Below are 13,010 nucleotides of genomic sequence, written 5' to 3'. Positions count from 1 at the left end.
TCATGATAAAGTATCAACTGTGCTGTGTTGGTCAACACTTTTGGTCCTACGAGTAAAGCCAAGATTGTTGATCATCAGATTGTTATCTGATAATAGGTGATTTGAATCAAGTTAATCTGAGAAAAAAAAAAGGTAAGAATATCAACTGAGAATAAATAAATACTGGTACAAATATTCTAATTCTACAGTGATATATCAAGGAGTAAATACCCCTGGACAACCAGTCTTCCTGGAGGGGCAGCAACAGGTTTTAAAAGTTCATATCCCACTGGATATTTCTACTTTCTGTTCCATTCCTCTTACATGAAATCGCACTTTGCATGTAAAGCTTGACTTTCTCATTTGCTTTTCATTGTATTTCTTAGCAGCTCATGGCATACGGTGTTTATGCCATGAACAGGAAGGCCAAATTATTCAAGGATATTGATTAATGTAGGCACTGTGTTTTGTCAGGAAACTAAGTACCATACCACACATCTCCATAAATAAAGCCAGAAAGCTACATTTGAAAATGACCTCATGGTAGACATCAGATGATTAAAACTTGGGACTCAGTGTCAGTTCTTTAATATTTTCATTTTTGAATGTAGAGAAATACGACCTTCCTTTAAGATAGTTTCCTTGGATTCATGTTAAGTTCAGAAGACTAACGTTTTTAAATTGTTAAGTGGTAGAAAAGAGTTCTGGACATTTTTTTTGGAGAGAGGACACAAGAAATTTGGAAATTTTTGGATCCAATATTTAGAAACTTTCGTAGTTAAGATTTCTGATGAAAAACTTACCAGTAGCTTACCAGTACCAACTTACCCATCTATCTTTTGGGCACTTTGGATATTTTCATAGGATTAGAATTATTTTATATATTTATGAACTTGAAAGAAAATTCCAGGCCCTATTACTAAGTGTATTAAGCAGTAAATGAGTCCTATCCTGTATGTATAATACACTCCCATTTGGAAGAACGAGTTAAGTTTTTTGGGCCTGGGTAAGCAAACTGATGTAAACTCTAATGATGTAAATAATTAGATGCCCGAGTTTACAATTCCTAGAGAAAATGTCAGCTTACAAAAGATGACAGAATTAGGGCTCTTTCTTTAAGGTTTGGTAGATTAAACATAGAGTCACTTTCTAGTCTAAGTTTGTTTAAGCCTTGTGTTTATTTAGATCATATATAACCAGTTCAGAATATTACAGATACGCTAGTCTAATATACCTACTTGATAATTTTGCCTTGTAGAATTTCAACATATATATATGTGCACTAATGCTTTGTCTATTGTCTCTGTTTTTCTTTTGTTGAAAAACACAATATATATATGTTGTAGGTTTTTTTTTTTTTTAAGCTAATGGTTTGGAAGCTCTTAGCATAAATATTCAGTGTACAATCAGATTGGCTTTGTCACCTGTTCAGGCAAAGTGGTTGTGCATATTAATAAGTGTTTTACATATTAATGATCCTTTTGAAGTGACTGGATCCCTGCCCTTCATTCCACGCGCTTCTATTTCCCTCCATCTTTCACATGACTAAGGATTAATGAAATCACCTCATCATAATTGTGACTATAATTTCATCCAACAAGCACTCAACTTTGTTTTTAGAACTTTATTAATGCTTACAACTCTCTCTCTCTCTTTCTCTCTCTTTCCCTTAGTCGTAGCACAGTAAGGATTTTTGAATGTATATTACCATCTAAGGTAAGCTTTCATATGGTTTTGGCATATGAAGCTTATGACTATCATAAGCCATACAAAGCCTGTAGAGTATGGCATGATTTTCATTATGTAATCCAATGAAAATAGACTTTTTAAAATCTCTAACTTTGTAGTTTTAATTTGTATTTAAGTATCTTGAAATTAACAGCTAGTACTTATTCATCACAACAATCTCCTGTTGACATGGAGCAAGTTGCCTAATGAAGTAGAGCATGAATTAAAGCATTTAATGTAGATGAAAATGATACCCAAGCATTCTGAACGCTTTGCATCAAGGAATGGACATGTACATAAGTGGCATCATTTCTATAAATATGTGATTTGAATTTTTTTTTTAAAAAAGGAGAATGACTTTCCCAAATTTGCATTAAATAAGTTTTAAGAATGTTCAAATGGCATGCTGTTTTTGCCTGGACGTGAATTTATTAGTAAGTAGTAAAGCACTTCCTTAAAGGACCAAGAATTTTTATGGTTTCATGGGTTCTCTTGTGAGGGATAATTTTTTTTTTTAATGTAATTGAGAAACCTGGAAGGTAAGTTTGAAATATTAGTAGGTGTTTCACCTTCAGAAGGTATTGGATGGATTTTACTCTTTTTAACAAAATCTTCCCAGTTTTTGCACGTTTGACAGGATATAAATAGCCAAAGTTAGAGGAGTGGTCCCTTTTTTCTTCTCCAATGTGCTTGACTAGGAATTCTTTGTACTTAACTAAAAAAAAATATTAACAAGGGCAGCTGGATGGCTCAGTCAGTTAGGTATCTGACTCTTGATTTCTGCTCAGGTCGTGATCTCAGGGTCATGAGATACATCCCCACATCCAACTCCGCGCTCAGCACAGAGTCTGCTTGAGATTCTCTCCTTCTCCCTCTGCCCCCTTCCCCTGCCCATGCTCTAAAATAAATAAAATCTTTAAAAAAGAAAAAAAAAGAACATTAACAACAAACAGGAAACAGATCTTTCCACTGATTCATAACGTGGCTTGCATTTATCTGCCATTCAGTCAGAAGGCTTAAATCATCTGTAGAAGAATCCTAAAACCTCTCCAAGAGTAATAGATACTTTCCAACCAGTCAGGAATTCCAACTAAGATTGAATAATAGCAGGGAACAAAAAACTGCTGTGGGTCTGCTGGGAACTTACTTTCCCTTCTAGTTGCCAAGTGCTTTAAATTTTAAATGTACTAAACCCAGAAGACTTCCAAGTAGGGGCTGAATGAATCTTTGTAACTAACTGGAACATAATTAGTCACATTTCTAAGCAGCTAGTCAGGAAGTAGTAGTTAAGTAATCTTTCATGTAGATGGTTTTGACTTTGCCTTTTCCTCTCTGTCCTCTCTAGGTGGCCTTTCCTTCTGCAGGCTCCTCTTGCAAGGTGTGCCTCCTAACATAATTGATTCATATTTGCGAGACTTGCAATCAAGCAATCCCGAGGAATACTAAGGGCATGGGCCCTGCCTCCCTACACGCCACTGCTTTGAAATCTGGTTGCAATGAGAAAGCATTTTCTGTTTTTCTACCAGGCACTCAAGTGTGGTCGTTTTCTTTCCTCCTGATATTGAAGAAAAAAATGTTTGCACGGATTGCTTAATTAAAAATTGCATACAAAATTTCATTTGAAGTCAGATTTTTGGTCATTATTGCCTGTGCTTGGTCACTGTACTTTACCAAAAAAAGCAAGCTATACAATTAGCAAAAGCAGTCATTTTAGTTTAAAATTGTAGGCTGTAAATGCTTTATTTTTTACAGAATAAAAACACATTGTATGGGGTGTCTGGGTGGCTCAGTTGGTTAAGCGACTGCCTTCAACTCAGGTCATGATCCTGGAGTCCTGGGATGGAGCCCCATGTTGGGCTCCCTGCTCAGTGGGGAGTCTCCTTCTCCCTCTGACCCTCTCTGCTTTCATGCTCCCTCTCTCTTATTCTCTCTCTCTCTCTCTCTGGCTCTTGCTCTCACTCTCAAATAAATAAATAATATTTTTTAAAAAGCTCACAGACATATATCGTACAATACAGCACAGATTCTGAAAACCCTCTCTTTTCTTGATCGAGGAGATTTTTCTAAGCAAAACAAGGCTGTTTATTTCACACAATCCTGCTTAACACCAGTGGATCTGTACCCTCTTTCCCATTTGAATTCACTGCAAGACTTCATAAAGTCTTTCAGGTGAGTTTTCTCAATGGAAGGGAAAATATATTCAATAAATGGTACAATAAATTTGAAGTGTTTATGATGAGGTGACAGAGTGCTCATTTATGTGTCTGGGATTATGTGCTCAGACAGAACTCAGGACAAAAGAGTGGAAGCTGGGGTGCTACCCAACTTGGGCCTGACCTTCATTGGTTTCTGGTGGGGCCTCCTGGCTGAGTGCATCAGGGCTCCTGCCAAACAGCTAGTTATGGTGACAGAGAGCTACTGCAGACTACAGAGAAATTACAGATTTAGAGTTTGCTAATGGCATCCTTTCCAACTGATGGAGACCGTCAAAATATGGAAGTTGAGAAACAGCTATAGGAGCTCATCATCTTCTTGGTGCCTTCCTGTCACTCTTTCTGACTTCCTAGAGAAAGTTTCTGTTCAGGGAATGGAATGCAGTGTGAGTAGGTCACTTCACGGCTATTGTTTATTCCCTCACCTCCCCCCATTTCTTCCTTTTGGTCTTTTGTGCTAGGAGTTAAATACATTGTGACCTGCAGATGGGCCCATAGCATTCTGGGACAGCATTTTAAGATATCTGCTCTGCTTCCTTTCCAGATTAGGCCTGGGAAGTTGTGGTGGTCATGCTCCTGGGTTGATGAGGGTTTCATCAAGGAAAGGAATGGATGATCTAGGTAGTTGTAGTACCTTAGGAACCAGCAAGGGAAAACTCGTGTTCTTGTCCAAACTCTGGCCTCTTCTGTTCTGGTGGGTTGGTGATCTTGGCTTACTGGTTGTTAAGAGTATTAGCTATCATCCCATGTGCTCAATAATTGTGAAACAGTAATGTGTGCGACCGCAATGTAAATATCCATTTTAATCAGAAAATTATTGCACATTATTTTATGTAAAAGAAGGCTGGTGTATCTATAAAGTCAAGAAGATCATATCTCTGTGTGCACACCCAATAAATGACTGGCAAAATCAATCAGTATGGCGGCTGGGTCAGAACCCCAGAACCCCAGCAACTGAGTTGGTTGCTTAATTCAAACCCTCAGGGACTGATTTTGCCAAGTAAGGGTCAAGTTTGTTAGGCTTTATGTAAACATTGCCTAAAAGTGACTGTAAAGTATCCCTACAAAACCCTGGTTCTCCAGTCATGACTTATGCTCTCAAAAATATTTTGTACTAGACAATGTTATTTTTCTACGTATGCTCTCTTCTCTTATTAAGGGTGCTCTTGTACCACAAAGTTCCAAAAAGGAGGAAAAAGTCTATTTTGAAACTACAAAAAGCAAAAAATGTCAGAAACTGTCATTGCTATTAACTTTCCTACAACTTTGTCCTGATTTTGTTTGAATTACACTTTTTTTAAGAAAAATTATATGTCAAATTATATTCTTTCTGGAAACTAAACATTTACAAAATATTTTAAAGGATCATGCTTATTTACTTACTTTAAAAGAAAGCTTAATGAATGCTTCACCTAAATTAATACAGAAATTTAAAAAAAAAACACTCATTCCAAGAAACATTGGAATGAGGTAATATGTCCTTAGGCACTCATTTTTAATAATTCTGAAACATTCTATTCAGCTCAACAAATGAGTTACTGAATATCTGATGTGTGGATAGCATGGTGGTGGATTTGGCTAGAACCCAACTATGAATAAGCATCTTCGTATCTTCAAGGAGTTTATAAAGCAGAAGACTAGTAAACAAAGGGAAACATAAAAAGGGCAGACAGCAGGTATAAGAGAGCACCGTAAGGATTTAGAAGTTGGATAATGTGGCTTGTGTTTTGTTACTATCCATGTATGTATCACACTAGGATGAAGCACGAGACATGCCATGTGACTTTATTTTTCTAAATCAAATTAAAATACGAGCTCTCCACTAGCCAGGGAGATTGAGAAGTTCTCTCTGTCCTGTTTGGAGACCCTACCTCGGGTCCTAGGTCAGTTCTGTGCCTAGAAAATGGAGAGAAGGAAAGTCTCCCCATTTCAGTCCACACTGATGACTACAGAAATGTCTGTCTGTGTATAGCCCACTACAGTCCACTCAAAGACAAGTGACTGTAACTACCTGGACAAGTGTGGACCTGGGGTCTTTCAACCTCCAAAGTCATAGCTTGGCTATTTACCTGCTACTTCTAAGGGTGTTCTTTGTGGGAATACTGGATGGTTCTACCATTTAGTACTAGCATTGGAGCTGGGCAAGAGGGACCCTTTTACTTTCAAGTGCTTCAGTCTGGCCTTCCTCTACCTGTATCTCCCTTCACAGTGCAGGAGAGCCATGAAGCCAAGGGGATGTGCCTACTTGGAACCCCTCCCACACCTCCATCTTATAGACTGAACCCAAGCTCACTTTTATGGCCTTTCTGGTCATTTTCCCTGAGTTCAAACCCCTAAGCAAGAAAGCTATCACCAATATATGCACACTGATGTCCAAGAGTTGGTTTAGAGAAACCCGTTTGCCAGGAGGTTGGGGTGTGAGAGATGTGACCAGAGCTTATGCTTGAGGTTGGGACATCTGTACATGTGTGCCTGGGAACCCTCATGGTGTGACACAGGAAGGAGCTAGGATGTAAAAAGCAGGGAGCCCAGAGACTGGCAGTGGGTCACAATATTTTGGCAAGTATCGCTGAAGAATCTGATAACTCTACAATTCAAACCTGGCCTTCTAAGTCATTATGGATTCAGCTCAGGAAGACTGGAAGATACTACTAGTTTATTAACCATCTGTTAGCTTGATTTATAGCTTATATAAATATTTATGTATATGAGCTATTAAAGTTAGGGTCAGTCTGCCTCAACCATCTTTGATTCCTTCTCTGTATCCCATCTAACATCTCTCCCACTGCACCCCAAACTCTCCTCTCTCCTCACTCACCAAACTCCATGTCTGACCCTCCTTCACCTTCCTCACTCAAGTTCCCTAGAAAAGAATTCTAGAAATACAAGTTTGGCCTCTTTTTCCTGGGAATAGGAATAGGATCAGGAATAATAATGCCAGTCTTCTTACCAACTCTTTTATGATATTAACTGATTGTAGATTGAACTCTACATTTGTTTTATTTCCTATTTTAGCCAGGCCATCCTTATACCAAAGATTCAGGTGGTTGCTACATGTAGATATTTATAAAATCCATTATAATTAGACTTTGATAACTTTGAATGGATGAGAGAAACCACCTAATGGAACAACCAGTTCTCCTGATTCTGAGGTCTGTCATCACCCTCTTAATGTCACCTGATGATCTCTCTCTGTCCCCAAATGCACTGGCCTGAGCAATCTATGGCCTAGCTGGATATTTTTCTTCTATCTGGAGTAGATTACTAGGAACAAAATACCAGAGAGGCAGCAAGACTGTTAGACACTCCCAGAGGGGTCATTCAGTGTGGCTTGGGGCACTGGATGACTCAAGTCAGAAAAGGAAAAAACATTGCATTTAAGTACACATCCACCATAACTTCTTTCACTCCCAAGCAATAGCTTTGGAAAGCATCTTTTAGTTCTTTGTGGAGAGACACTTACACAGCTATCCACAGGCAAGAAGTTCCCTCCTTTATTGCTGTACTCTCCCCTTCATCCTAAGTCACAGAACCCAAGAAAACATCTTAAAGACATTATATACCAATTTTAAAATCTTGACTTAAAGTTTTTTAGTTAATTAAATGAATGAATGAATAAATAAATAAGAACTAGGGTTTACCAGCAACACCATGGCAAGGAAAAGAACCATTATTTGGATTTTGTAATGCATCCCTCTTAAATGATTGGGACAAGGGGTAATTGGAAAGCAGCCATGTTGCAAAATAAACCAAAGCTGATTTGGAGTCATGTGGTTATTTGGAAAATTCCGGGCACTAGAGAGCCAAGTAATGTATCTCCTGCAGGCTATGGGATGAAGTGTCATTGGACTAGTCATCTCAGTCCCATTCCTGAGTGTCCACTGGGCGTCATTGTCAATTCAGTTCTCATTTCTGCATTGGGAGGCGCCACTGAGCTGGAGGCAGGGGGGGTGGTAGTGCAGGTTACCAAGAAGAGGTAGAATATCTCTGCACAAGGATATTTTTGTGTACTTCTTAATAGTTCAGAGTTAAGACTCAATAAACATTAGCTAGCAGTAGTAGGGGCTCATTGGTGAGATAAGTTCCATGATTATCAAGTCCTCACAATGGCAAGCATGGACTCTGACCCAAAGTCTGCCATTAGTAACTCCAATCTCTGAGGAAGTTAAGTAGGAGTGATGGACGGACGAGCAGAAGATGGCAAAAAGGGCCTCAGTGGAGGCCAAGACCCAAGAATGAACATCAAACAAGAGGGAGAAAAGGAAGGCAGACTAGCACCATATTATTTGTACAGAGGGAAGAAAAGTCAAGAGCAGTGAGCTAGAAATGAATCCAGAAATAACCTCATGAGGCAAAAACTAAAAAAAGAGGAAATGGCAGTGAGAAAATCAACAATTAAAAAAAAAAACAAGAGCACCTAGTTATGTCCTTTAGCGGCATTATCTTGGTCACGATTTCTTCACCTTGTCCCCCACTGCCCTATTTGCAGAAGAAAGGAAAACCTTGGATAGAACAAGAGAATGTAGCACGAAGCTACAACCACAACCCCTGGTATGCTTACGCATTGAAGTTCATCCACATGTTGCATTCTTCTCTGTAATATAGGAGTTTATTTTAAAAGAAAACATTTTTGTCTTCCCAGATCTTCCAATAGATGTTGCTCCAGGCATTCTGTCAGGGAGCTAAAGTTCTCTCAGTTTGGGAAGGACTGTATAATCTTAGAAAAGCCTCATCAACAATCAACAACTTCATCAGGGGCCAACAAATAGATTTCAATTCCACTGAAGAGAGTACTATGTAATGAGTTTTAAATAAATAAATATATTTAATATAAAACTAGAAATACAGGATGTGAGGACGATTGGGCTGCAACATCTGTCACCCCATTGATTGCCAGGGTTAACTTGGCTGATCTGGCTGGCTAGGCGGGAGTCCCCTTCCTCCCTTACCATTCCATGTGCGTCCCTCCTGAAGCTGTGCGCTCTGTTGAAGAGGACAACCTTCCCCGATAGAGGAGAGGACTGTTCTTCTGTCAAGGGTATACCAGTAGCTACGCTCCCCTGCTAAAACATCCAAACAAGCTCTCAAGGTCCATTTGTAGAAGAACATAGGGTAGTCAAGCTTCCAAGACTCCAGATACATCCAAATAAGGTGCTGCACGTGGCAGTCTGCCTTTCTTAAAAAAAAAAAAAAAAAAACAGAAATACAAAATAAGATACTAAATCTTATGCGCCTATCTATCTATCTATCTATCTATCCATCTATCAATCGATCTCTTCTTTGTCCTGGAAAGAATAGCTTTTTTTTTTTTTTTAGATTTTATTTATTTATTTGACATAGAGAGAGAGGGAGGAAGAAAGCACAAGCAGGAGGAGGGGCAGGCAGAGGGAGAAGCAGGCTCCCCACTGAGCAAGAAGCCCAATGTGGGATTCCATCCCAGGACTCTAGGATCATGAGCTGAGCTGAAGGCAGATGCTTAACCAACTGAGCCACCCAGGTGCCCCATGAAAGAATAACTCTAAGCAAGTGAGCCAAACTGGTCTTTTTTGACCTTCAACTGCCCTGAGTGCTTTCTCTGTTTGTTCTGCCCAGCCCCATTCCAGCTGGTACTCAAGGGGCTTCTTCAGAACAGTGCATCCACCCAAGCCTTCTAAGACCAGATGTTTCAGTCCCTCCTCATCCAATATCTGGGGTCTTGTAACCAGCAGCATGGGCATCACCTGGGAGTTTGTTAGGAAAGAAAACTCAACACCATTCACTCTCCACATCCCCTCACACAGAACCTGCATTGTAACAGGATCTCCAGCTGAGTCCTGTATCTGTCCATGTTGGAGAGGTACAGCTCCAACCTTCTTACTAGTTCCTTGCATGCATCTTTATTTGGCATCATTCCCTTTCAAAGGAAAGACATTCTGATAAAAGTGTCCCTCCTAAGGTATTCCTGATAATAACCTAATTTAATACTGAAATGTGACCCAACCCTAGCATATAAAACCAGTGCACAAAAGTTGCATTTCTATATACTACCAAGACAGAAGAAAAATTAAAGAATCGACCCCATTTACAACCACACCCAATCGACATTTTTCACAGAGCTGGAACAAATAATCCTAAAATTTGTATGGAACCAGAAAAGACCCCAAATAGCCAGAGGAATGTTAAAAAAGAAAGGCAAAGCTGGTGGCATCACAATTCTTGACTTTAAGCTCTATTACAAAGGTATAGTCATCAAGACAGTGTGGTACTGGCACAAAAACAGACACAGAGATCAATGGGACAGAATAGAGAACCCAAAAATGGGCCCTCAACTCAATGGCCAACTAATCTTTGACAAATCAGGAAAGAACGTCCAGTGGAAAAAAGACAATCTCTTCAATAATGTGTTGAGAAAATTGGACAGCCACATGCAGAAGAATGAAACTGGACCATTTCCTTACACCACACACAAAAATAGACTCTAAATGGATGAAAGGCCTAAATGTGAGATAGGAATCCATCAAAATCCTAGAGAACATAGGCAGCAACCTCTGTGACCTTGGCTGCAGCAACTTCTTGCTAGACACGTCTCCAAAGGCAAGGGAAACAAAGACAAAAATGAAATATTGGGACTTCATCAAGATGAAAAAGCTTCTGCATAGCAAAGGAAACAGTTGACAAAACCAAAAGACAACCAACAGAATGGGAGAAGATATTTGCAAATGACATATCAGATAAAGGGCTAGTATTCAAAATCTAGAAAGAACTTATCAGACTTAATACCCAAAGAATAAATAATCCAATTAAGAAATGGACAGAAGACATGAACAGACATTTCTCCAAGGAAGACGTGTGAATGGTCAACAGACACATGATGCTCCACATCACTTGGCATCAGGGAAATACAAATTAAAAGAACAATGAGATACCACCTCACACCAGTCCATATGGCTAAAACTAACAAGCCAGGAAACAACAGATGTTGGCAAGGATACAGAGAAAGGGGAACCCTCCTACATTGTTGATGGAAATGCAAGCTGGTGCAGCCACTCTGGAAAACAGTATGGAAGTTCCTCAAAAGGTTGAAAATAGAGCTAAGGTATGACCCAGCAATTGCATTACTGGGCATATACCCCAAAGATACAAATGTAGCGATCTGTTTATAGTAGCAATGTCCACAACAGCCAAACTATGGAAAGAGCCCAATTGTCCATGGACAGATGAATGGATAAGGAAGATGTGGTGTAATACACAATGGAATACTACTCAGCCATCAAAAAAATGAAATCCTGCCATTTGCAATGACATGGATGAAACCAGAGGGCATTATGCCAAGTGAAATAAGTCAATCAGAGAAAGACAATTATCATATGACCTCATTAATATGTGGAATTTAAGAAACAAAACAGAGGATCATAAGGGAAGAGAGGAAAAAAATAAAACAAGATGAAATCAGAGAGAGAGACAAACCAATAAGATACTCTTAATCATAGGATAATAAAAAAGGATAATAAATTAAAAACTGAGGGTTGCTGGAGGGAAGGGGAGTGTAGGAATGAGGTAACTGGGTGATAAATATTAAAGAGGGCATGTGATGTAGTGAGCACTGGGTATCATATAAGACCGATGAGTCATTGGGATGCCTGGGTGGCTCAGTCTGTTAACCATCTGCCTTTGGCTTGGGTCATGATCCCAGGGTTCTAAGATCAAGTCCCAAATTGGGCTTCTTACCAGGTGGAGGGCCTGCTTCTCCCTCCCCCCCTTAAGAGTGCATGCCCTCTCTCTTTCTCTCAAATAAATAAATAAAATCTTGGAAAAAAAAAAAAGCAAAACCTGATGAATCACTGACCTCTATCTCTGAAACCAATAACACATTATATGTTAACTAATTGAATTAAAATTTTAAAAATGGGGAAATGTTATGGAAGTTAAATAATAACAATTGTTAACATTTATTGAGCGCCTACCATGCTGAGTACTGTGCTAATTGCTTTCTAAGCACTATGTCATTTAATCCTCACGTAATATTATGAGGAAGGTATTGTTTATTTTTTTAAAATTTTTTTTTAAAGATTTTATTTATTTGAGAGAGAGACAGTGAGAGAGAGCATAAGCGAGAAGGTCAGAGGGAGAAGCAGACTCCCCATGGAGCTGGGAGCCCGGAGCTGGAGCTGGGACTCGATCCTGGAACTCCGGGGTCATGACCTGAGCTGAAGGCAGCCATCCAACCAACTGAGCCACCCAGGCGTCTGGAAGGTATTGTTTATAAGAAAATCAAATCATAAATACAATTACATAGAAATAAAATCTGACTGCTTTACAAAAAGAAAAAAAAGAAATGTGACCTAACCTGTTACTCCCCAAAACCCTAACCCAAACAAAGGAATAACTCTTGGGATTTCAGGCCCCCTAGACTGCTGAAGAAAGAATTTTTGAGGAAAAGCATTCCCTCTCACGCTCCTCAGATCATACTGCGCAAAAAATTTTAAAGCAGAAGGATATGAACTCAGAAAAGGATAATAAATTAAAAAGGTTAAAGGATACAAAAAAAGTGCTAAGAACTGTCTCTGAGGGAAATCAGTTTCCTTAATCCTAAATTGCTTTCGCAATTTCAGATAAAAAGCACAATTACAACTTCTCAGAGACCGTATTGTGAAATTTTATTTCTGATCTCGTCCAGGAAATCAAGCATTTGTAAAAGAGGAGAGCAAATGTTTTTGGCAATCTATTAGTAAACACTGCATGTCTACTCATGCATTTTGTAAGGTATCCTAGTTCTATAAATTTATAGACTTTATAGTCTCAAAGTACAAAACTATAAAAACATAAATTAGGTCAAAGGAAGTAAATGAAAAAAGACAAGTCTTCATACTGCAAAATCTTTAGAAATACTCCAGCCTATGAGTCTAAACCTCTAAACACAGAGAGAGCTTGACTCCTTAAATGATAACATTCTGCTACACCAAAAATCTAGCAAGTGGATTCCTTGATTTCAACCCATGCCTTTTTCCAAACCAATAAAAGTCAGTGGCTTTTTGAAGCGGTTATATCACAACAGATGCACCTAATCTGTGAGGCTACTGTGTTAGATCTCATGGAAGGTCAGCGGAGATG

At 39.0% G+C, this 13,010-nt stretch overlaps 1 protein-coding gene across 9 annotated transcripts in view; it reads left to right on the top strand.

Annotated features, from left to right (window-relative positions):
* MYBPC1 (myosin binding protein C1) overlaps window positions 1-3,325 on the top strand; it is an 87,647-nt gene extending 84,322 nt beyond the window's left edge. For 4 of the 9 annotated variants that reach the window (XM_013051516.2, XM_013051518.2, XM_013051517.2 and 1 more), the window contains one exon: window positions 3,053-3,325. In XM_013051516.2, coding sequence (XP_012906970.1) covers window positions 3,053-3,153 — 101 coding nt within the window. In that variant the 3' untranslated portion in view covers window positions 3,154-3,325. Of the gene's footprint in view, window positions 1-188; window positions 257-1,652; window positions 1,696-3,052 lie in introns of all 9 variants that reach the window. The other 5 variants (XM_004742975.3, XM_004742976.3, XM_004742979.3 and 2 more) reach the window with 3 other exon arrangements.
* Window positions 3,326-13,010: the final 9,685 nt, after the last annotated feature.

Source organism: Mustela putorius, unplaced genomic scaffold (assembly GCF_011764305.1).
Source record: "Mustela putorius furo isolate JIRA1106 unplaced genomic scaffold, ASM1176430v1.1 tig00000788_pilon_pilon_pilon, whole genome shotgun sequence".
NCBI lineage: Eukaryota > Metazoa > Chordata > Mammalia > Carnivora > Mustelidae > Mustela > Mustela putorius.
Note: the sequence above shows the minus strand (reverse complement) of the source record. Positions and strands in the feature narration are given on the sequence as shown.